The sequence below is a fragment of the Andrena cerasifolii genome, chromosome 5, assembly GCF_050908995.1.
Source record: "Andrena cerasifolii isolate SP2316 chromosome 5, iyAndCera1_principal, whole genome shotgun sequence".
NCBI classification, from domain to species: Eukaryota; Metazoa; Arthropoda; class Insecta; order Hymenoptera; family Andrenidae; genus Andrena; species Andrena cerasifolii.
The window spans coordinates 9,659,553-9,685,337 of NC_135122.1; the positions used below are offsets into that span (position 1 = coordinate 9,659,553).

At 44.7% G+C, this 25,785-nt stretch overlaps 1 protein-coding gene across 3 annotated transcripts in view; it reads left to right on the forward strand.

Moving 5' to 3' along the window:
• Positions 1 to 5,265: 5,265 nt before the first annotated feature.
• The window catches only part of LOC143369350 (uncharacterized), a 33,243-nt gene continuing 12,723 nt past the window's right edge, over positions 5,266 to 25,785 (forward strand). For 2 of the 3 annotated variants that reach the window (XM_076813173.1, XM_076813174.1), the window contains exon 1: positions 10,628 to 11,209. In XM_076813173.1, coding sequence (XP_076669288.1) covers positions 11,155 to 11,209 — 55 coding nt within the window. In that variant the 5' untranslated portion in view covers positions 10,628 to 11,154. Of the gene's footprint in view, positions 5,492 to 10,627; positions 11,210 to 25,785 lie in introns of those variants that run through there. The other variant, XM_076813175.1, reaches the window with a different exon arrangement.

Below are 25,785 nucleotides of genomic sequence, written 5' to 3' on the forward strand. Positions count from 1 at the left end.
GATATCTCGAGTGCCAAAAGATTTACGACTAAATCCATATGTACATTCTTTTTCCTTACTGTCTCACGAATCGATCAAAAGAAAAATCATTAAAAACGGTGCGGTACATCCAGAGATATAGGCGAAAGAACAGTCTGGGTTACGTTAACCCATGCCTGTAACGGGAGCAATTTATAGTGTGACCTTCGAGGGTTAAAATTTACATCCCATAGATTATAGGGTTGCCAGAATAGGACAGTGCCACCAAGCCAATAATGCAAGCCACATTCAGTTAGTTACGCAGACATGTTAATATATGAGTTTTAAACTTTCTTTTGACCATTTCATACCGCACACAAGGCAAAGAAATAAATCGTAATTTTATCGAAGAAGCGTTTATCCGCTAGAGAAGAATTTGCTCAAAAGCAATCCTCTATTATTATTTATCATTACTCTGTCTAGGTCTAGATCTGAATCTACTACTTAAGAAAACTTCTGCTAACAACCTACGCTAAGACTTCGTACCAAGAGAATCGCGAACATTTATAAAGTCACCTAAAATTCATTAAACTATCAAATGCCCGACAAAATATGCCCAAGTATCCATGAAATCCCAGAAATTTTTCCAAAACCGTGACAGATCTACTCCATTCATTTCCCCGAGAATTATAAAGGTGCAGGTTTACCGAACTACTCCCTAATTTCCATTAGTTTTCGCCCGCGAGGCTCACCGGAGCAAAAACCACCCGGCGGAGAAAAGTGAGTCGGCGAGGAGGCGAAACCCCGTGCGCTTTTTACTCGTCACGCATGTACATCGAACGCCAGGCATTCTTTATAAAGACGTCCCCGTTTCTCGCGGAATTCTTTCCTGACAGAGCGGCGCAGGATGTTTCCTGGAAGGTGGACCCGCACCTGTCGGGAATACTCGACAATTCCAGCGGCGTGTGTTCGCCATCTCCTAGTCGCGTTCCTTCGGCTCCAGCACGCTGGGCCCCCTCTGTATCTCGTGGCCGTCTCCGTTCCCACGGGAGCCCGCGGAAATGACAGACCTCTTACCGCCCCTCGCAGTCGGATTTGCCTATGCGGCCAAAGGGAGGAACTTCCCTCCAGATATTAATAAGTTATAGCGGGCCGATCGGTGTTTTTTCTCAGAAGGTAGACCCGAACGGGGCAACAATGGCCGAATTCGCCACGGGGGACCTGGTCCTCGGGAGATATGCCCCGGGATAGACTTTGACAACGCGATCGCCAGTGTCCCGTATTATATGCCTATGCCTCTAGACCGCAGATCAGATAAGAGATGCGTTTGAGGAACCGACCGACCGGCTTCAACGTGCGCCAGAGGTTCGCACGTATTTTCTCTCTGTCTTCTCGTACCGTCGCCGTCGCGACTCGAAACCGTCCCACGCAACCCGGCCCCCAGAAAGAGAAAGAAGCGCGTGAAAAGCAAAGGGAGAAAGCAGGAAACAGATTTCGAAATTCTAACGGAACACCCCCTCCCCCTTCGAGGCCAGGGAAAAAAGGGATCGAGAGGTAAGTCGTTACTAGATCGAAAGTACCGCGGCGCTTTTCAAGGTGTTAAGGTATCGGGCCCGGAGATCACCTCTCCGGTACCATTGTTTTCTCACATTCGCTTTCTCATGGCTGTGCTTCCGAGAAATTTGGCGTTCGTCGTACAGTTCGACACCTTTCTCCGAACATGCGCACGAGAGGAAGATTTACACGGAACCCGCGGCGCCCGATGCTGTGAATCATTGAACACGAGAAAGTCGCCGGGGCATAATTAATGCGCGCGGATAATAAGGTCGAAACTCTGTACGACGTCACTGCGCGGATCGTTATTTATTTCGCGGAGCACAGATCGCGCAGGGCGCTCATAGCAGCGCGGAGGGTGTCTGTCAGTATTTGGGGACGTGGAGATTTTGGTTAGAGAATCTGACGCATTTAATTGGTCGCAGGAAGCTCGCGCATGCGGGGACTGTTCGCGGGGGCATTGGTAAGCCAAATGATTTAATTAACTTTCCAACCGGTCCCGATTCGGCTGGATTACCAGCGGGGTACCCGAGAGTCCTTGACCAACGGGTGTTCGGAGGACCCCGGCTCGCGACGACAGAAAGCGCCCGATGGTACCAATAATTTGCGGGACGTCGGCCGTGCTGCGGGCCGGCTCGAAAACAACGTCTCAAAGGTGATACAGACGATCCCGTATCCTCGAGATTTATTCTTCGCGGCAGACACGCAAAGTTCACTGGCGCTTGCGTCACCGCAACTTTACTTCAAAGTGCTGCGGTTAATGTCTCCTTGCTCCGATTTTTGAGCGTAAATAACTACTTGCTCGGCTGGAGCCGTTTGAAATGGCAGTAGTAAAGCATTCCGGCGCAGGAATGCCTGTGATTTATCACAGTAGGAGTAATAATTATTGCGTGCGTATGTAGATGCAATAACGGACCCGGCGATAGTGGCGTTTTTCATCGGGTATTAATTTACTGTTAACCCGATATAGCCGCGTATCTAACGCGTAGCAGACCGACGGTTTCATCATTTCTCCGTAATACCTGTCACAATAGAGCGGCGATTCGAAATGTACGCTCGTCAGAAAAGTCGAGCGAGATTCGATGAAAAATCGCAATAGACGGCGCGCGGCTATCGCAGCGTGAAATCGGCGGCACGCTCGGATGGGAATGTCTGAATAATGATGTAATTGATAAAGATTATCGTGGCACTGGAGCGCGATGGGATCTACAATGGTGTGATTCATAGGTGATTAGAAGAACACGAACAAACAAGAATTTCTGTTATTCTATGTACTATCTGTATCTGTTCGTGGCGCTAAGTAACGTAACGTCGCGATATCAATGTATTCTCGGACAAAATAAAAATAAAACATTTCCTGTAAAATAGAGAAAGCTTTGTAAATAAATGCACGTGTTTGTGTCATTTTTTAAGGCTAAAAAATAGCGTGCTACTGAATTTAAAAAAAAAATCGTACTCTCAATTATAACGTGTTTTTGCGAAATGCAACGACACTTTCTCACAGGGACTCGTTATTTTTATTGTAGAAAGCAAGTGGTTGCAAGTAGGATGGAATAATAATCGAAAGAATTATGAAATCAGTAATTTCATTTGTGGGCCGATATAAATTTCTCTATAATAGTCAGCACTTCTCTTCCTCCACTTTCTTCTTCGGGGAACGGTTTGCCCTTGACGTTTTTAGAAGTTTGCAGAAACCCCACGGTCTGCTGTAAGTATCTGAATTTAGTGACGAAACGCATGCAACGGCCGTTAATCATTGGATATGAATAATACATTTTTCCTGTAGACCTACGTTAAGAGACAACTGAAACAATAAATCTATAGTTTCAAGAAGCGTAGATTGTTGTTTCAATTCTGAACATAATTATTTTGAAGTGGATTCTGAACAGTGCGCTATACAATTCTTCTCGTGCGTTTTACAGCACTAGGTTGAGTCATTGGTAATTTCCAACTTTGTCGATCAACATTTGTGGTTTATCCATTGCTTCTATAAAATACCTCGATCTAAAAGATATTCGTTATTATTTTCTATGATATCTGGCCATTCTTTTAACGATTCGACAATTTTGTGGTTGCAGATATCTCGTGACCACGATGAGAAGTAGATTTCAAGGGCTAAATATGCACTATTCATATTAGAAAACTAATCCTGTTTGGAGAAAATCAGCTAGCGTTAAAATGAGTGTGAAGAGCGTACTACATACTACTACTAACGTTTTAACCCAAGTTCTAACTTGCTACGCGAAGTTTCGCATCAATGTGCAATAGAGTTTCAACCTTACAATTTATCACAGTTGGTCTTTCCCATAAATTTTGTTTAGGTGACAGTTTTATTATAGTTTAATAATTCATAATAGATAATTCCATGGCGATATCAGCAAAAACCTTGATAACACGATAACGACAGTATAATGTAACCTTGTTTCTATATAAACCTAGGTTACAACTTTTAAGTGTCAATTTTTCTGGGTCTAACCAGTCCATATTTCACTAATGGATCCACTTTTCATCTAACGCTACAATTTTGTAAAAATAAAGCTCTATATTAAATCGCGATGCAGTGACGGCCGAATTAATATACACACGACGCATTCTGCCTTGTTCCATTTTGGAAGAGCATAGCACTATATAAATATCCTCGATGTGCAAACTTTTTCAAAAATAGTAAACTTCTTTGCCACTTTTATAAATGTATTTGTACCCTTATCTCTAACTGGATCTCTGGCAGTACTAAAAAGCCGTAGAAAACCCTGTAAGTGCTAGAAAAACAAATTCATCGGGAAATGTTCTACGCGAGAAAGTTTATACTATAGCACGGAAATTGATTTCTGGCACTTACAGCGTTTTCTGCAAGGCGTTAGATAATATCGTTGGCCTGTTGGTAAAACTGAGCAGGTTCACTTTTTCTAAAAAAAATTCATTTCAATCGTCACCTGATCTACTGTAATAAATTCAACAGAAAAATTTGCATTTGCCAAAAATTACGGAGCATAGATTTGTTCAGTTTTACCAACAAGCCAGCGATACCAATTCTCCAAATGAAAAACCCGCGTACACTTACATAAACTTCTGGCTCGACGAATAATACCGATCCTCCGTAACCTGCAGTTACTTTACCACTACCGCCGCAAAGCGTGTCCATCACCACTGACATAAACGCTACCTCCGAGTCCGAATCGAAGAAATTCTTCACGACTCAACTGAATCCACTTTTTCCGTACGAATGTCTATCGCCGGTTGTGCAATTACAGATAAAAAAAGAAGAAGAAGAAGAAGAAGAAGAAAAGATCACGCGCTTTCCATTTCGCAAGTCGATTTCCACCCAGCAGTGGCTTAACATTAACAGTCTCCTTCTCGCGGCCGCGCACACGCGACACCTATCAGCGAACGCGTGCCAATTAATCCGCAAGGTATTTCCAATTGTCTGAGTCACCGCGCGGGCGAAAAGCGTGCAGACAAGTCACCAGGCGTCGGCATAAAACGTGCACCCGATAAAACGGAAGTGACCAATGGGTATCGGCAGGCGTGCGCGATTACTCCCGCGCCCGTGGGTCGTCTTCGCGATCGGCAGCCGTTACGGCGGATTTCCGCGAAAAACCCCGGCGTCAAGACGAAATCGCGTTAAACCGCGTGCAAGTCACCGGGGGGGAATCTTATTGGCCGAGAGCGGAGGACGCCCACAACGTGCACGCTTATATAGTACTCTAGTGCTATGCGGTGTTCATTCATAGTTCCACTCCTGTCTAGTCATTCATTAATCCTATACGGCGCGAGTGTCCTTACAGAGCGTGCGCTGATCACCGGCACTGAATCGTTCGAGTGACCCCCTTCGTGTCCGCGCTCGCGCCCGTTTCTCGCGCGGCTGTGCATTGCGCCGTTGTCCGTGTGGGTGCGCGACGTCCTACGAGACTCGTGGAAATCGAGAAGTACGAACCCGTCGACAAGGTGGATTAACATCGAGTACGGAGAATGCGAATAGGTGAGAGAGAATGACTCATAACCAGACTCGGTTTCATACGAACGTTCTAGGAAGCGGCGCGGCGCGTCTACCGGCGGCCGCGACTCGCGTGGCTACGTTTAAAATAGCCGATGTGCCACGGCAGGAATCGATCGGCACGCGTAAAGCCCGGCGCCGTAGCGCGCGAAGGGAGAGCGCCGTCAGCTTCCGCCGGCGGAGCCCTTTCGTTTAAATAAATCCAGCGGCGAGAGATCCCGCGACCGCGGGCTATCGGTGTCTGTTCCAGCTCGATTGAGACGAGCGCGATGATCGGCGAAAGAAGATATTCCAGTTCAAGGCATGCCAGTTCCATCGATTTTAGCATAATCGCATACTCGGCTATTTTTACTTTCACGCGGACATAAATTCCCCAGCCGCGGTGGCGTCTTCGCGCGTGTAATTCCCTGTCAACCGATCGTCGCGGACGAGCTCCGCGGGGCAGCGCCGAAGGAGCCGCGACTCTCCTTTTCATCGGCGATCGCGGTTCCCCCGGGGGTGGGTGGTGTATCCCCGTGCCCCCCCCCGATCTTTATCGTTCACGGAACTAATGGATTTCAAGCCTCTCCGCGCCGCCGGGGAGGCGCGAACTCGGCCGTGGCAAATCGCTCGTGCCACGGCTCCTTGCGGGCAGTTCCGAACGTCATTCAGAGTGGCTGGCAGAAGCCGCCTGGCCTTTATCCTCCTTTTTGTACGCTTTTTCTACGACACACCGAAGAATGCAGCGGTCGTGCAATCGGTCCGACTCGAACAGTGATTTTGCGAGGGGAGGATCGCTGCCGAGTTTAATTCCCGTTGTCTATCCCGGAGTCGTTTTCTCTTCGGCTCGAGTCCCTCGATTTTATACCGATTTTATTTTGTCGAAATCGCGCTATTACGCTGGAATCCAGGCTCTCGCGCGCGCCGCGAAAAGATGGTTTGATAAGAAGCGGGAAGGAATTGCCCGCCTTTCGGATGGCACGAATTCCTCGACGAGCGGACAAACTTACGTGACGGAAAGTTATCAAGCGTGAATCATCTCCGCGCGGCGCTTGTCCAACCCCAATCGCTACTTGTCGGGTATCGACTTTATCTTGGAACAGGTTGATGCACACAACCACGCGATAGTGCTCCGAAACGGAATACGATTGTCACCGATCGCTATGTACGGATGGGGATACGTACATTTGCATGACAATCGGAAAGCGCGCGATGCGATAGACCGCGCGAAAGGGCAGAATTTTGGGGAAACATTCCATTTGGCACGAAGCAAAGCTTTCGAAAACACGCGGGGTATTTAAAATTATTAGACAGGCGCGTGGTTAAGTGGCTGCATCGTTAACTAAGGCATTCGATTCGTTAAAAGTTACTTTACGAAGAGAGTTTGGAGAAGCATCTCTTCTTTGAATGCACGGGGTGTTAGAAAGGTGATGCTCAATGCTTTCAGGTGTGAATTTAGGGGATTCGTAAACTTTGCTGCAAAATTCTTTATACCATTGAAAAAGTAATGTTAATTTTTTCACTTTGATATATGCTGCTCGCTGAAAGGGGAGGAAGTCTGAAGGAAGGTTTTGGCATGGATCAAGTGATCCATGTATTTCATGAACCATATTTCACGTTTTTTAAGAAAACGATACGTTTGCGACGTATGGTTCCTTCTGGACTTCTTCCGCTTTCAGCCAGCAGAATATGTGGATGTAAAAAAATTAGGATTAAGTTTCAATGTATATCTACGTCCTCTTTTTTACACATATTTATTTCATTCGTGTGTTTTCTAACAACAGTTAAATCTCCCCATAAATCTACATTTTATTTTCTCAAAATACTTAGGTTAAGGTGGTTACAACCATATTTTGATAGAATTCTTCAGTTATCGTGCGATCTTGTGCGTCTCTGCCGAAGCTGTCGAAAGAATGGTGGAAGAAACGTGTCCGCAGCAAAGCGAGAAATAAGTCGTGCAACGGTGCCACGTATTTCCGTTCTAATGACTAGCAAAAACTTGACACCTGCATCGACACTGGTCGGAAACAACAACCGTGCTGGGAAATCGACCGATTTCAGGAGTTAGCCTTGCGTAACGAGAATTTTCCATTTTTTCCATCGTTTCCTACCGAAGCACGCCAATTGTTTGGAAAAAGCCTGCGCCTTTGCCTCGTTACGTAACGAGGACGTAAGAACAGAAACGATAAAACGCGGGGAAACCCCTGCTACAAGTTCCCCGACGCCATTGATTTCCATTGGAAAACTGGTTGGACAATGCCGATGCAACTTTGCGAAATGCGAGGAGTGCAGGGAGTTGACAATAAATCGTAAACAAGTGCTTTGTACAGCGAAGTAGGTATGCAGAGACATGTGCAAGACTCAGAAGCCAATCGGTGTAAAAGATAAGTTACGTAGTTCAAAAACCTCTGTATAGTTAAAATTTTCAGTTGATAAATCAATTAAGTCACTACTTTCATACGTAAGCAATAAATGGCAGTTGTGTTATGCCTCCTGTACAAAAATCTTCGGATTTATCTTTAATAAAAGAACTTGCTGTTCTTTTCTGAGCCTCGAAAATATTGAAGTTTTTCCCGGCTAAACTGTTTCGTAGTGATCGAAAAAGTTGAAAGTCTGGTGGGGTCAGATCCGGGGAATAAGATGGAGTATAAGTTCAGGTGGGCCTAGTTATGCAGAAATTTACCAGCCCTCAAAATGGCAAAAAATTAGTTAAACGCAGTATAAATCCCATAATTTTCTGATCTTTACTTTGCAAAAATTACCAACCCGTATAACAATCCTTACATTATACAATTATTGTATATTTGCTTCAAAGGCAATAGCTGCAGAAAGTTTAAAATAATATTAATTATATTACCCACTATTAAATACCCCATTAAAAAACTTTGTAAAACAATAACGAGAAATAAAATATGCTCCATAGAAATAAAGCGACTTTTCTTCAAAAATTAAAATCTTCAAACTAAATTTACTCAAATTCAGATCATCGAGGGTTGGTAGCTTTCCGCATAACTAGGCCCAGTTGTTTCGCGTTGCAATTGCCACGTGTGACCTCGCGTTGCCAAGTACTTCACATCCCTTTCGATTCGCAAGGGGTGGTCACCTAATTACCCGATTTTTGCAATTCTTACCGCAGTCTTTCGAGTGGTTGACAATATAAATCAGCATTGATAGTAACTCACCAGCACGGACCCATAATACAAACATAATGGCAAACAGAACTTACGCAGAACCCCAACTAATATTTCCAAGCACTACTTGACAATAACATGCACATTATAAAAATCTCACCAGAAACTAAAAGAATAATTTACTCCTCAATAATCAGTGCCTATAATACGGCGCGAGTGTTCTATCGACGCGCGTGACCCCTTTTCTCCAAAAAGTTCGCGAATTTCTCAAGTAAACAGTGTCCATAAAATTTGTCAGAGCGAAGGTAATCCCAGCGAATGCTAACGAGAAGATTCACGTGCCAAATGGCTGGCTTTTCGAAAGAATGGTCCGCGGCAGGCTGTTAGGTTGGACTACCGGTTAATTAACGACGTGACACCATAATTGACGCGGTAATTCGATCCCCTTGTAGATGAATCCTCTCAAGAGCTCCACGTGTCCCGGGGCCTAATGTTAAAACAGCGCGCGCACATCGTTAAATTAAAATCCCCGGGCGAGCGGCACCATCGCCGAGGCTTGCAGCGGGCCATCTCGGCGGTGCCTTCTAATTTGCAGCGCATAATATTCGAATAATTTGCACCCGCTAATGGGACCGGCCCGTGATTCCTCGAGGAACGCGACTGATGCATATAGAAGCACCTTGCGAGCCTCCTTCAAAGTAACACAGCCGCTTTACCCAGACTCGCGGAACACGATATCAACGACGATCGGGGCGCGTATAGCGGCTGGCCTCTCGCAACCACTCGATCGAGGTGCGCGACACGAGCGACACATCTAATCGGAGACGTAATATCTTATCAGTGACGTACGCGACAGCGTATCGGCTCTCCCAAGCACAATGAAAATATCGAAGCTCACATGTCGCGACTTGCTATCTAGAGAGCGGTTATTGTTTGCAAACTTTTGCACGCTTATATTAATAATTTTCACCAAATGCGTGGCGCACGGAGATTAGTGTTTGTTTTTATATCGTTCGAAAGGTAATGCTGCGCTATCACGTTTGTAAAATGACGAAATACGTTTCGAATATCGCGTCGCCACTGTTAGGATCGCTAATTAAAGTGTCGGTGAGTTTGATAAAGCGGGAGGACTCGTCTGGAATCTTTTAACAGACATTATTGTGACTTTAATTTTGGTACGGATATCCAACGATGAGTCAAGCATGGCTGAAGATTAAAATCTACAAACATTGTAAACCGATTCTCCGAAATTTCATCAACAGATTCACAATGCGTTATCACTTGTTAGTCATCGATGGTGGAACATTAAATTGGAACAGCAGTACTTGCCTGCAAACTACTTTAAACTCCCGCAGATCTTGATTACTTACGCACAGGGTTTGCAAGGCCTGAACATTGCGAGAGAAGTTTATAAGCGTGTGATTAAACAGCGTTATCCTCTCGTATCAAATTTCATCGCCATGGTAGCGCAATCAGTAGAGATGTGATCCCTTCCTCGCAACAACAAACCCATCCCAGGCACTTTCATTCCCTCGTTCAGAAAACCAACTTCGCCATTCGAATCTTGCGCAAAGATTCCAAAAGGGTCCTCTTCGAAAGAAGCCCCGCTGGCAATCGATTCCGCGTGGTTCGTCAAAGTGCATCTCAGTCGGCTCGCGTCGCTTCGCGCTCGTGGATCGAAACGGTACGTACCCAGCAACCCTTAAGTCGGCGAAACGGCGCACCCGCCGCGGTGCTTAATAATACGTATAATGAAATCATCGCGGTTCAGGAGGGGGGTCAAGACGCGCATCTATCTCCCACGCGGCGAGCGGCAAGGATCAGCGAGGGTGGCGTGCACGTAAGGTGGGAGGGCAGGGAGGGCTGAGAGGTAGCCGAAGGAGTAGAGTGGAGCTGGGAGGGAGGAGGTGGTGTGTCGTAGGAGGTGGTGGTGGCGGGAGGGGAGGAGGTGGGACCGTGTGCCGGTGAGCGAGCGTACAACAGCGAGAGGACGAGGTGAGTAGTGAGTTCGTGAGCCCGACTGAGTAACTGGGAGCCGCAACCGAGGACCCACTCAGTCACCACGAGATCGGCAAGCCGAATGGTCAACCGCGCCGGTTCTCCCGCTCGGAAGTCTGCGCGCAAGCCGAAGGGATCGTGACAGGGGGGCACGCTGCTCTTTCGGATGTCAACTAACGCTCCTCACCGCGAACTCGTCGCTGGAACCGCTCTCGCCGCAGTTGGGGCACGCCGAGGTGCTCTCGATCTGCCACGGTCGCACGTGGCCCTCGCGTACACGATCGCGCGATGTGGAGATTTCTGGTGCGCTGTTACGTCACGCTGACATCGATCTGACGCGTTTTCGTATGTCGTCTCGTCCCGTCTGCCGGCCAGCAAGTTCTCGCGTATCCGCGATCGCCACCATCTCGTTGGACACTGCAGTTCCCCGGGGGGGAAAAGCACCGAGCCGCGGCGGGGACCGGAAGTGCGTGAGTGGATGCGAGCAAGAGGTATCGACGGGAGAAGCCGAAGACTCTCCTGCAGGAGGCCGAGGAAGAGATGATCTTCGAGCTGCTGGTGGCCGGAGCGTTCGCCCTCGCCACACTAAGGCGGTGTGTGTACATTGTTTAAATTCTACCCACTTTCTCCTCTAGCTCTTACCACTTTCGTATCTTTAAGGAAAACGCTGGCCGCCTCTCGTCCCCGGCGAAACGCGAGACCGACTGCGAGCCGAGCGGGCGAGCCCGTTGCGCGTGCATTAATTCACGATTAAATTCGATAAGGCCGCTGAGTAATTCATTTTATTATCAGCTCTATCGATTCCCGGGCACTGGATCGCCTCGCATCCGCTTGTATCGCTTCACCTGCACTGGGGATCGCGGTTTATTTCTGTCACGGGCATTTCGTGGAATCGGTTACAGGAAAGAACTAACGACAACGTGCATCTAACAGCAAGTTTTGCTGTAATGCACATAATGATCCTGCGACACGTGAGGATTCCCCGCGATGTTTCTCTCTATTTGCGTTTCGTGCGATCCTACAAATTATCCCCGCCCCCCTCCCCCCCACACACACACATACTCTCCCCTCCCACCCCTTTAAAAACCAGACCTCGAACGCGTCGAGAATATAGAAACCGTAACGTTTATTAAGAAATAGAGAAGCCTTAGCTTAGTTAATGTTTTTTCTTTTTATATTACGATCTTTTTGTATTTATACAAATTAGGAGCAGCCCGTGTTAATTAATCGTTAAGTACGTCTGAAATCATTTGAAACAATAACGTAGTACGTGCGTTATGTTATAACGAGCTCCTTGGCAAGATAAAATAGCTATTTATGTAAATTCATACATGCTTGTCAGCAACATTACTCTCGCCTCTAGTACAATCGCGTTTTTCCTGTTTTCGTCATCAACTACGAATTTCGCCCCGTCTGTTATAGTTTCTCGTTTACGCCGTCGCAGACGAAGTAGCCTTTGATCGCTAAGCGAGGACGTCTGGACTTCCTAGATCATAATTATACGATAACCGTGTTGACTAATCGCAGTCGTCGCGTATAGCCTCTGAATTAATCTATTATCATACGGCATTATCTTACGTGCTGTAATCACGGCGCAGCTGGCCAGCTAATGGCGGAGGAAAGTTTAATTGTCTCTTTGCGAAATTCCCTAGAGATATGCAACTCTTCCTACCTGGTCAACGAGAGCAATGCTTGTTAACCAGATCGCAAACAGGCAGAAAGTTTCTACTTACGTCTCATTCCCCCCTTAAATTCATGTAGCGCGCTTGGTTTTATTTTTTATTACGCATGCACGAGTAAATGTTCAAATACCGTGCGTCAGTTGAATCTGTGTTAGGTCTGGAATAATCGCTTTATCGTATAATACACGCAGCACAATTTTAACATACACAAAATTCTACTTAGAACGATTACCAATACATAAACGTTCCTTCCGAACAAACATTCCGTCAGAATTGATGAGATTAAGATCGCGACGTAGCTACAAAGGAAATATCGCGTTGATAGGGCTCAACTACTGCTGTTTGTTTCCTTTAATAATAATTTCGAGATTAGCGCCCAAAGTAATGCGAAATTTATTATTCCTTAGCGTTAACAGGGTGTCTATGTTTTTCGTGCATGCAGCTCAAGGGAAGATAACGAATAGATTTGTTGTTTCACTGCGACCCCATGTGACAACAGTTTCATTGTACCGACTAGTACTGATATGTGATCGATCATCGAGAAACCTTTGCAGGGGAAATTCGTAAACGAGTGACTAAGCGTTGAAGACAAAAATCATCGGCGCGAGCTTAGCTCCCCCTGTGTTTATTTGGCTTCGTGAATGATGGCCTGGAAGGAAGATATCGTCCTCTCCGCGTTATTCCGATCATTCCTTTCGTTTCATTATCGCTCTATGCGCCTCGAACGTGCCATAACAGTTTATGTTACGATTGCGTGAATCAAAGAAGACTGTATTAAAAGCTGGTCGAATATTTCGTTTCGAAATCGGAGAAAAAAGAGCGTTGTAATTACACGACTGCAGATTGCCATCGTGCCTGGATAGAACCAATCGTGTAATTATTCCAGAGTCGGAATTCAATCCGACATATAAATCGCCTTGGAAAACATAAATTAACTACCGGGAGAAACGAGCCACGAGAAACTGGTCCCCGGTGTCTAAAATAAATCCGAGTGAAAAATTTTAGTAAAACGATAAGGGATCTTAAATTTCGCCGGCCAGCTATCCTTCTAACCCTTCTTAAATTCGCCGGGATCGCCGTGGCAGTTGAAGAATTCGTAACTCCGAGCGATGTTAATCATTGCAGACTATCATAGCCGCCCTTGCTGTAACCCGTCGCGAAAATTTCTTAAAATTCTTGGCCTCGTTACTTTATGCCGATTACCTTAACCGTTATACATTGCGCACCTCGTTATACGTGATTGGTTAATTATACAGGATGCTCGGAAAGTATGCGGCCAAATTTATACAGTGCTCTGTGGGATTCGAGTAAACCTGAGAAACTTAAGTCTTTGCACAGTCAGTTCACAAAATTCATGCTATCGTTTTAATAATTCTACAGACGATTCGCTGTCTCAGGAAAAATATGAAATATAAGTAGGCAGTGTGCTCCGCTTCCATTTTGGAAGAAACATGTATAATCTTCTCAATAAACAATTTTCTTAGCGCAGGATAGATAGCAGATTACTAATTGTTTGTCATTGCAAATCAGCAGATTTAGCACCACTTGATGTCTGCTTTAGGAGTATCTGTAAATTTACAGTAATTTCACGATGTGGGTAAATATTTAATAAAATTCCGATAGAAGTGGAAAATTTAAGTTGCTTGTTTTGAATAAATCTATCCATTGTTTAATACTTATTTACAAACCCGCAGAATAGGAAGTACCTTAACCCTTTATCTCTTACACGACACGAGCAAGTTTTATTAGAAATATGGGAAGACGTACAAACGCGTGTAAAATGTATTTTCTTTCAAACTTTTTGTAGGTGTATCTCGTTTAAACTATAGGAAATATATTTTCCACCATACTTCAGCATCGCGTTAACGAGCGGAGGGGTTAATGGCAGTGTTATGTATAGACGATAATTTAAGCCGCTCGATTCAGCAAGGCATCTAAGAATTATTAAAACGGTAACAATAGTTCTGCTATTACACCGTCGACATCTGATACTTAACTTATTAACGAAACATTTCTGGACACGAGTTCGTGTAAAATTTGTTTACCAACGGTGTATAAATTTATGTAATCTGCTGCATAAATACATAAAGGAATCGTTCGTACACGATTTCCTTATAGAATTCTCATTTAAATACACTTTTCGCGCCTCGCTCAAACAAAATATTTCGATAATATCCTACTCCGTTTCAGTTGAATTCTCGCGCGAATACTGCGCAATTACCAACCCCTCTACACAAATCCACAATCATACAGAAATCGTTCACTTGTTTTCATTCCTAATTCTCTACAGAATAAAGTATCGCCATTTTTTTTTTGCGTTTCACGTTACCCATTATTCCCCCTATTACTCGATGCCCTGATCGAGTTGAGTTCACATCGAAGGACCCTCAAGTCTCTGCTCTTTTGTACTTCGTAATTATCTTGTATCCCATTCTCTGCGGCGTTATCCAAACAAATCTCTCCAGTTTTTTGGACACAATGATTTCACAGAGCGGGACGGACGAGTCGGAGCCGAAAGGGGCGAGTGAAACGTGAGGCGGTTTCCTCGATTATGAGCTAACAGATCGTGGAGAGTCGAGTCCGCCTCGTCCTCCACGTCCGCGTGTTCCTCCTCGGCTAGCAGGCTACGGCCGCCGATAGAGGCGTGCGCCGTGTTGATCCGGGACACACACGGACTGTTTGCTCGGGGTACCATCGCGGACCCTTTTTTCGTGTTGGCCCGGAGTCGAGTCACAACACTAGTAAAGTTACAAAAGCCAAAGGCAAACAGATCCGGGGATGGGCCTTAACCGGTTTATCAAACACTCGTGCGCCCCGGAGGTGGTCTCATACGTTTTCGTCTCGTACCGAAGGTGACGAAGACGAAGGATCCCGAAGGCGAGCGGCGGCGACGACGACGACGACGACGTTCACGTCGACGGGGCCTCGTCATCTTCCTGGGCGCACGCGTGTGCACGGGTTTCGCTGATTCGCGACAGGGCAAGGAGAGAAGTTCACTGCTCCTGATGGCATTACCAGCCGAAAGTGATCGTACGCGGAGGTGGAGTGAAACCGGCGAAGGAGGAGTCAAACAGTGCCCGGGCAAACCTTCTATTCCTTTGTCAGGCATCTTAGGGCCGCCGTGAAACGACTGGTATCGGGCGACAAATATACGATCATTCGTAGCTTACAATTTGCTACCTTACTGTTTGCGCGAGCGACGGCGTGCTACACTCGAGGACTCGTTTGTCGTCGCAAGATATTCCAGATCGGGTCGGTTAGACTTTACAGAATTTAAATAATTTAAATGCCGAATTAATCTTGCAATATATTGAAGACTTTGCAGCAAGAGGGGGAGAAGGGGCTCTAAATGTATTATATTTTAGAAAATTAATAGAAACGACGTTAACATAATATTTGCTGACATATGTTCAAAGTATTTTACCCACTTATAAGCTATATAATAATACAGCATTTAGCACTATTAATAAGCAAAAATATCTGTTCTCTATGGCAGGGTGAAGTTTCAAAGTTTGGAGCTGTTCCCTTTTTGCACCAAATTGTATAAAAATCTACTTATCTCGAGTAAATAAAGCATTAAACACCATTGTTATTCTAAATACACAATTTCAGAAGAATTATAGTGAGGTATGCTTACTAAATCACGGAAGAGTCTCAAAGTTCATCTGCTTGATCATCGTTATCTGCACCAGAAACTAGAGAACGATTTTTACCCTCGGTTAACCCACGCTTCATTTTTTATTTTACATTCAATGCTACCTATAACTCAAATTCAGCAAATTATGGAGCCTTTTTCCAGCAAAGTCTTCAATTTTATACTGTCTGAAATCCTGCTACTTACGTTTTATGCGAAGGAATTTGGATTTCTACTTTCAACTCTCTTCTACTTAGGAATCGCAATAGCCATTGCAGGCACCGTATTCAATTGTTTTTTTTTTTTTATTTTCATTGTGTGTTTTCCAGCTACACGCGCGTCCTGATTTCGTTATTTGTAACATTTGTGCTCGCGAAAAAGTGTCATAACAAAAGTTGGCGAATTAAGGGTGAAAGTAATAAAGCAATTTCACCAACTTAAATTATACGCTACATTCCAATCGGCGAAACAGGGTCGCGAGAGAAAACCATTCGAAATTGCACCAATCGCAATTTGTCCTTGCAACGACCCCTTCACTTCCACAGAAAAATCACGCGAAATGACCAAAAACTATTTCGTACAATTTCAGTCGTGTCATCAGCCAGATACTTATCGCTTCATTCCTTACAGAATGTTTGTAACGTTCGGACGTTGTAAGTGGACGATTTAAACCACCGAGGAATTACGAAATTTTTGCATCTTCCTTTTGTGTCTCATTGTGGCAGCAATAAAAATAGGAGGGGTCTAAGGATGACTCGAAGACGCACTTGATTGTGGTGTCGGGTTCATCAGGGTTCACTGGACATATTATATGGGACAGACGGGCATTCCACCGTGAAATGAAAATATTATGCCAGCGCCCAGACTGTTGAGCGACACTGGGTATAATGAAACATTATGATCACCTCTGTGTTCAGTTTTTATTGCAAAACTACCAGTTATTTTGTATCGCGCTGTTTTTATCGAGGTATGCAGGCTCGCTTTGGTTGTTCAAATAGAACATCCATATTTCAATTGGAAATTTAAGTATCCAACGCTGAGTAACAAACAATTATTTATGTTACTTACAATTAATTATAATGTTACGTATTTTAAGTAACATTCGATGCATTCTCCATTGCGATCAATGCAAATGCGTAATTGCTGCACGAATGAAAAAAATACGTGTCAGAGTATCTCTCGAGTTAGAGTATCAGGTACTGTAATGGTAGATTCTCCTGTGCGCCCTGCTGATTCTTAGTAGATACGACTTGTTTAGTTTTCCTGAAAGTAATTAAGCGATGTTAATTCTGGAGAACCAGCTGGCTTCGAAATTTCTCCACCACGTCCAGTCCATCGATTAGGGAAACATGTCTGTAATATCTGACATGCTTGTTGTGCGTAATACACAAGGTAACCACCGTTCTAGTAGGTATCATGTTAATAAACGGGTTTGGCAAGGTAGATTTTCTAATAGAAGTGACAAATGACAATATTTTACATAAACAGATGGATAAATATCCATTCAGTTCGGCTCCGTAGGTATACCTTAAATGAAGGGTAAGAGGAAAACACAGGGGATGTCCATTTTTCGTGATTTTGCGATTTATAGCATATTTTGTTGGTGGCACCTGGGACTATCCGTCTGACGAATCACAAAGGGTTATAAAATTCAAATACCCCCGTAAGATAACGCTAAAGATTTGGTATACTGGTTAAAAATAGGAAATGTCCATTCTACCCTGTAACGAAATACGGAATGTCCTTACAATTTGCCTAAGCATAAGCTTCTGTCGTCAAGATAAAACAAGATTTTATTTAAGAAGAAAATTATATAAGAAAGTTAAGTTCATTGAGCCCTGTTTCTTTACTTAGACTAAAGTATTAAAACCTAATTTTCTCGATAAAGCTGTTTTCCCCTTACCCTTCGAATTCTTTTCTACTCAGTATCCGATATGTCCCCAAAATTCCGCAGAGAAATATTCAGTACTCCATTCAAGAAATCAAGGATGACCACCGCAGTCTCAATAAAATAGACACACATAAATAATCATCATACGTCTCCTCCGCATACGGCTACCATCCGTCCGCGTTTCCCCGGATTTGTCCTGTTTTTAGGGCGCCCAGGGACGTCGAGGGGGATTTTCTGTAGTGATCCGTGTTTTTCGACGCAGCTCGCTCAAAAAGTCATAAATATTTTATCTTCATTTCTTCATTGCGGTTACAGTCTATAATTTACAGAAGTTTTTGTCTTGGGACATCGTACCTAATATAAGAAACAGTTCAAACTGTCCGGGTTTCAAGTGCAAATGTCCAGGGTTGTTTTAATGCTCTTTATTCCTACATCAGTAATTTCACGAATGGCAGCCCCTACCTCCGTACCATGTTATATTTAATTAAAACAATTCTTCCACAAAGAAGAAAAACGCTTCACGACTAATTTCAAATCAAGTTAGACAAATCACCCTGTGTATTCAGCAAGACAGGCAGGTGGTACTATCTGATTTAAACATCTCTCCCCTACTTCCTTCTCTTCAATTCGAATACGCTCCGACACCCAGCAAGTAACATTAAACCAAACGCAAACCACGCTTGCGAGGAGCTGATATCTTTACAGGGTGAAGTGAAATGGCGGCCGATCGGGAGGAACGCCATCGATAGGCGATGGAAATCCTCGTTCCTCGTTCGCACGCAATTCCGCGTGCAAGGAGAGACACCATTAAGCGCGCGTGGTTCGTAAAGCCAGACAGACTGTCCAGCTTACTCTCCAGCCTCTCCCCGGCTCTCTGCCCGGTCGATGACGACTTTTTCGTTGTTTCACATGAAATTACTCAAGACGTGACAGGCAGAGCGTGGTAGGCGGTAGCCGAGGTGCATCCAGTTGACAAGGTACGCCAGGCGTAGCGTACACATGTCGCCAGTACGTCATCCACCGTCGATTTTTGCCGCGTCCTCGGGGTTACTTTTTCTCACAATTTGTTAATCGTGCTCACTTACTGGCGGTGAAACGACGCGAGCCTTGCCCCCTCACCGCCACCCCTCCCCCCTCCGCCTCCCTCCCCCGCGGTAGAGATGGAGTAAAACAGCCTGGAAACCGGGCCCCGAGATAAATTCAGTTTCATGCATTCTCGTCTGGTTCCCTGACGGGTTCGCCTGTCTGGCTACCGATTACAGGCCATCGGCCCGATCTCCTTCTGTCTCGTAACATAGGTACGCGGCCGATGGTGAAACAAGGCCGAGCGCGAGTCATTGTCTCGCGATTTATGGGTAAATTGATAATATCAATTTGGCCGGCAGCTTATCAGGCTGCGACCGTGTCGCTACCCCTTTGTGTTACGCAAAGCTGACGCGCGCGGATACGTTTTCGGGATGAATCGAGTAGGCACCGTCCGATAGCGAGGCTAGCGGACAGTGGAAAAGTCTGTCTGAATGTATTAGGTATTATAGACGTGTGCCGTTAAATCTGTCGTTCCGTGAAATGATTCCCGAATCTTGTTTATCTGACGGGACAATAATATCGGGCAAGTTCTTATCGACTCTCGCTCGAATTTCAGAAAATGAAACGCGTTATCTGGCGGAAAATAATATTGGTCAAGTTCTTATCGACTTCTGCAGGAAATTGAAAATATGTTGCCGGCCCCGGGAAGAAGCAACGTCAAATCGTGTTTCCTTTTATCGTGAAAAACGGCTCATTAAATTTATTCAGTAACGCTGGTATTAGTTATGCAATTTTTATCAGGACAATTTCTTTCCATTAGACAATTACTTTCCTACATATGCAATACAGCTTTGCTGAAGCAAGACAGAAAAGCGACCGGACGGTATCTCAGGCATGGGTTATCGATGCAAAGGAACGTAACGTTCAAGTTCATAAATTTCTGCGATTAATAATGCTCGTATTGATGCACTCTCGGTCTCGACAAATTTCTCATTTCCCTCGGCATAATAACAAGCTCGTAAAGCGTTATTATTTTCGTCCACGTGAGAGGCGAGTAAAAGATAAGCGGGCAGCCTGCGATACAATTTATCAGGCATAAAAGGTATCCCGAAATGTGAAATCGTCTTTAAAAGCATGCCTGTATCTTGCTTGGAAGCATAAAGGCTGATACAGGTAACCGAACTATCGCCGTCGAAGGGAGATTTAATAAATGTTTAAGAGCCATCGGCCTTGTTCGATGGACGCCGGCTATCCGCATCTTCGTCCGCTGCCCCCCAGTGGAATCCACAAGGCTTGCGAAGAATACCTACTCTTACGCGATTGCTGCTCGCGGCGAATGTAGCGCTGCACTCGTTGCAATGTTGGATTAACCATGCTTTCGTTATCCGTAACGAGCTGCTAATTGCGGGGATTCACGAATGCGTTAAGCATTAACAGCTACCTCGCGTCGGGAAGTTTAAAGCGCGTCGGTGAATCGTTCTCGTTTCTCGTTCAAGGTAACGAGGCACAAACTCGTAAGTCCAGTATCATTCGGGATGTTTACACGCCCATGAGAATTGCACCGGTAATTTTTAGTTTAACGCCGTATCGCCGTGGTATTCATTTCACACTTTCACTTAGTTCCACCTTGCCGAAAGTTTTCAACAAAATAATTTAACCCGCGAAATATATAAGATGAGCGGAGTTTTGTTGAAATGCCTGTTCGCTTGGACGGTATTAAGCAAATGCAGGTTTGAATAATATTTTAAGGGTGAGGGGAAAAACAGGGAACGTTATAAAGCAGCTTTATCCAGAAAATTAAGTTTTAATATTTTAGTCCACCAGTAAAGAAGCAAGCTTCAATGAATTTAATTTTTTCTTATAATTTTCTTCTTAAATAATTTGTTGCTTTACCTCGACGACAGGAGCTTGAAGCTTTTGCTTAAGTAGGCACACAGTGGAGACATTCCGTATTCTGTTGCAGTGCAGAGTGAACATTTCCTCTTTCTAACTTATACCAAATATTTAACGTTGTCTTACGGGGGTATTTGAACTTTACAACCCTTTGTGTCTCGACAGTTCTGTAGTCCCAGTTGCGCCAACAATATATACTACAAATCGCAAAATCACGAATAATGGACATTCCTCGCCTTTTCCCCTTACCCCTCATACGGTACATTTAACCCTCGGTATCATGATTTTTTATTTTACCCAGAAAAATTCTTACCCGTGCTTTTTGTGCACACTGCGTCTAAAAAATAAGCAAAAAATTTCTAGTGTAACAATTTTTTATATAAATGAGAAAATATGGATTGCGTTACACCATGCATAAAGGTACCTGAGTATTATAATGCTAAGCTAAGGCTCGGTTTTGCAGAATGTTACACTAGTGTTACATACATTATTATGCTCGACATTAAATTTATTAAAAAAGGAAAACCGAATAATTGAGAGAAAAAATTAGCATCTACCTGATGCTTTCAGCGGCCCTGGGGAAATTAAGAGTTGTAATCAACAATACGAGACAGTGTATCACGGTAGAATTTCTACGTATGTATTTCTGCTCTAAGGACACTCCTTACGTAATATGGCAATAGTAAAGTAACGCTTTAAAATTCATGAAAAAAGCCCCCAAATGGCTTCTGGCAAAATGGCGCGCACGATTTTTTTCAATTCGTGTAACACGGGTGTTACAGTATGATACTAAGGGTGGAACTTTTAGAATGTAATCTACTTTGAGCACCGGCAAAAGTCACTAGCAGTAAGTGATCATTTAAGTTTTGACCAATGTATCGCCATTACACCAACCTAATTCTTTTTATTCCTATGTTGGGATCTGAAAGTTCAGAGTGCGGGTGGCATGGTATACCGCAGAAGTGAGGCAATGTTTAAATTATACGCTACGTAGCAAATCGAGCTTTACGAGGCCTCAGTGTACAGTCTTCCGTTCCACCACCTACGATGGCAATTACAGAGCCCCAAGCAAATCGCGGTGGTACCCTGGAAATGCTTTTACTTCCGCAAACTAGATCGACGCATGTAAAATATAACGCACCTTCGTATTTTAGATAAAAACAGTTTTCTCTCCCTGCTGCACAGTGTCCATTCTGTATAGTATCGCTGCAACATTTATTGTTGCAGCAGCATAAAATGGAAATATGTACGTAGATTTCAAATACCTGCGCGTGAAAAATCCACGTCGAACATAGTGAACGTTTGCCTAATGTAATTCTGTGATAGTTGACAAATTTATGAGCAGTTGAATTCTACAAAATAGTCGATTAATACTCATACGAACACCATATTATAACATAGAGTGCTTCTCGTGTTTATCATGGTAAACTAATCACTGCGAAGTATTGAAATTCCAAATAAAAATTTATCGCTACTAAACCTTGGTATATAATTTTTTTATTAAATTAACAATAGATTAATCAAACTCCATGTAGGAAGAAACTCGCGTATCTTGCAATAGCTTTCAATTATACCTGATTCACGGTAATACATTAAACCACGCATTTGCATTCACCGGTAAATAATTAAGAAACTTGATCAATTTTACCAACGAGCCAACGATGTATTGTCTACAAATTACCGTTTATGTCGTGTAACATCGGACAACCATACAGCTCGACCGTCCTAAGGAGGATCTAAATAGTATTCTCATTCGAGGTCCTCCGCTGTATCGACGCTATACCTAATTGGCCATAGTGGAGTTTGACGATGTACCACGAATGTGATCCTGAACCGATAGCCCGGGGTGTGTATTGATTTTCAAGTCCGACCAATTACGAAACGTGCAATAAGCAATGGTCGTACGACCGTTCGAAGACAAGCCTGCCATCTACGATCTCTCGCCACCTGACGCCTTCCATCGCGCGGCTGATTGCTATGCTTTACCTTCAGGGCTGTGCGCGCAATGAGCGATGCGTTCATTCATGATCAAGTACAGGGCTGCGCCTCGTCCGTCCGGGGCGCGGAGCGTCGGCTACGTTTCGCGTAATATATGGACCCGTTGATACACGGCGATCGATCGGCACGAGAACCCGGGGAAGGTACTCTGCACGCGCACCGCGTGTCCTCGCCCAGGAATAGCAGGTGTGAGCTAGCCGACCCGCGCGCGCGATTCGTACGCGACCCGCTTGGCATTCCCACGGGGAAAAATGTCCACGCTCCGGCGAGTAGGGCAATTAACGAAGCGTGGAGCAGAGAGATCGCAACACGGGGCTTTTCGAATATGTACCTGCCGCCGCGAAAAGCAATTTTTCTTCTCCGTAGACTCGCACGTGTCCTTTGAATAATTACTGGTTCCCCTGATATATTATAATATGCACACAGGTGTGTTACAACTCGTGCGCATTATGTAATCCGCGAGAAGTATTCGGAATATCTAAGGATATCAACGCGCGCGCTTCGATCGCCTGGTAGCAAGCTCGAAACTTTCAGGCAACGCTTTGCAAAGTCGTCCCTAGTCGCGGCGATTTATCTTCGCGCTAGAGAAACCATTTCTCTTTCTCCCCGGCCGGTGCTGCAAGAGCGGACCAGCGATCGGGATACACTAGCGAATTAAAGTAAATCGACTGATTTTATCGCGGCTAATAAAGCCGGTTTATCTTTGCCGGTGAAAATTCAATCTCCCGGGCGCAGCCTCGCATCTGACAGATTACATTAATTCATTATCGAGATAAGCATCTGCGGGTTATTGAGTGGCCCGTTGGTCGGTTTTGTGAAATGTTGCCCGTGCCGAGATGTCAGTCGATCGTTCGATCGGTTTCTTGCGCCTCCGAGGCAAATAAAGCTGAAGGGCCCACGGCTACGCGTCGGAAGGCCTCCTCCGCTGCGGATCGTGGATGGAGCGGGCGGGCTCTGTGCCTGACCACGGACAACTTTGATTCAGTACGATTGCTATAAAGTCGGTTCAATGATCGGCGCAACACACGAACGATCGCGCCCCGTTCCTCGCTCTCCGCGGCGCTGCGCGGCACGCACCTCGCGCACCCACGAATCGCACGAAAACGTTTTGCCACAGATACGCCGCCATACCGGTCACGTTTACACGCGCGGCACCACGTGCTCGTGACTCGATCGCGTTTCAATTTCTACGTACACGTACGCCGTGCCCTCTTAAGGGGATCCAGGCTAGGGCACTTTACGCTGCCGTCTATCGCGGAGGATTTACATTATGGCCGGCGAACGGGGGAGTCGATCTCGCGCGGATTAATGCGCACTTTTGCTTTCTGGCATTCGCGGCGGAAATTTTAGCACGGGAGTCGCGGTTCAATTTATTCGATAGATAGAGATCGGAGCGCAGCGCGCTGCTGGCCAATGGCGCGGGTCGCAATTTGTCCGTAATTTAGATTATTGTACTAAGTTGACGAGTTATGTTCGCGGAGATACGATTGCCGTGTTTTGAAGTATACGATACATACTTTACAGCCGGAGTGTGGTAATGGGAGAAAGTTAAGCGTGGTTCTAAACTGAAAACTATAATTACTAAAATTAACTTCTGCATTGTAAAACTCCACGATAATTTCTGCTGCAATGTTTATTTAGTCGCTCAAGGACGCGATACGTATGATAATTTATGTTCCGTTGCAGTTTAAGTCGGTGCTCCGTATCTTTCCGTTTGCTTCGAAAAACAACACTTTTCCTTCTCATCATGAAGCATTGATAACCAAAAAATTTAGACCTTTAGCGCGTGCTTTCGCTGACGTGGAAAGGGAGCCGGTATACACGCAAAATGATTTCTCGTTTTGGCTGAGAACAATATGCGCTATTTTTGAAATTAATAGTAAATAATAAAATAATATTAACAGGTACGTTGATTCGCGATTAGGTACTATTGATTTTCAAAAAATACAGAGGGACGAGTGTGTAAATTCGAAAGTAGAAACGTATTCGGTGTTCTTACAGCGAACTTTTGTACCGTCAATTAAACAGGTGTACGTACACTTGAATTGTCTTCCTAAGTTAATATAAATCGCTAATTAAAAGCCGAACTCATTTTGTATACTACATATTGATTCATTCTACAAACCGATACGATGTTATTAAAATATGAATCTCCGCGTTACCCAATAATTCCTTGCTTCAGAAGTTCTCATAAAGCACCAACTTAACCCGACGGGAGGCGTACCCCACATTGCAACACAGGTCGTCAGAAATACCCAAAATTGAAACGTAAAAAACCCGAGTTTCAGAATATTTTTTTTCACTTTGTAATTTTTATGTTAAAGCACAGCGTTTTAAGAACCAAAGAAAATTTATGGAATATCTTAAAATCTTTACTGAAGTTCTTTAAAAAATTGTAACAGAACCTCAAACAGTCTTCATATTTTCGCAACTAGCGTCTCTGTGGTAAATTTTATCCAGTACGGCCTCCCGCCGAGTTAATAATAAAAGCATGTGAATCAGAAAGTGGCATCACCACACTTTTAACAGACCAATTAAATGCTTGCTCTGCGCGCGACTTTAACGAATTTCTATCCAAGCAATCGTTCCAGAACATTTGCGTCGAAAACGTGAGAAAGTGTACCAAAAATAAATGCTTTGCACGAAACGTAATCTAAAAGAAATTAAACGACCCTTTATACCCGTGTCTCGTATTTTAATCACCGCGCCAAAGGGGTGCGCGCGGTGAGCATTAAAAGCAAGGATGCGATGACACCTCGTGGCAGAGTCGAGCGACTTTATGACCTCGAGGTCGAGGTCGTTATCGGTTCGTGGGGTTCGACAATGCGTGGAAATCGTAAAGATTCTGAAGGGACGCCGGGGCTTACTACAGACACCCGGTTCCATCTAAAAGCCCTGCTGACATCTCTGTATACGCCCGGTGCGCGAGATCCTCGTAAAGGCTCGTCTACGAACCGCGGCGCGAGAGGTCGATTTTATGCCCCCCTTCAAGGCGAGGGACCGCCCGCCGTTAGTCACCCAGCGGTCTTCTCGCTCCCTTTAAAGCG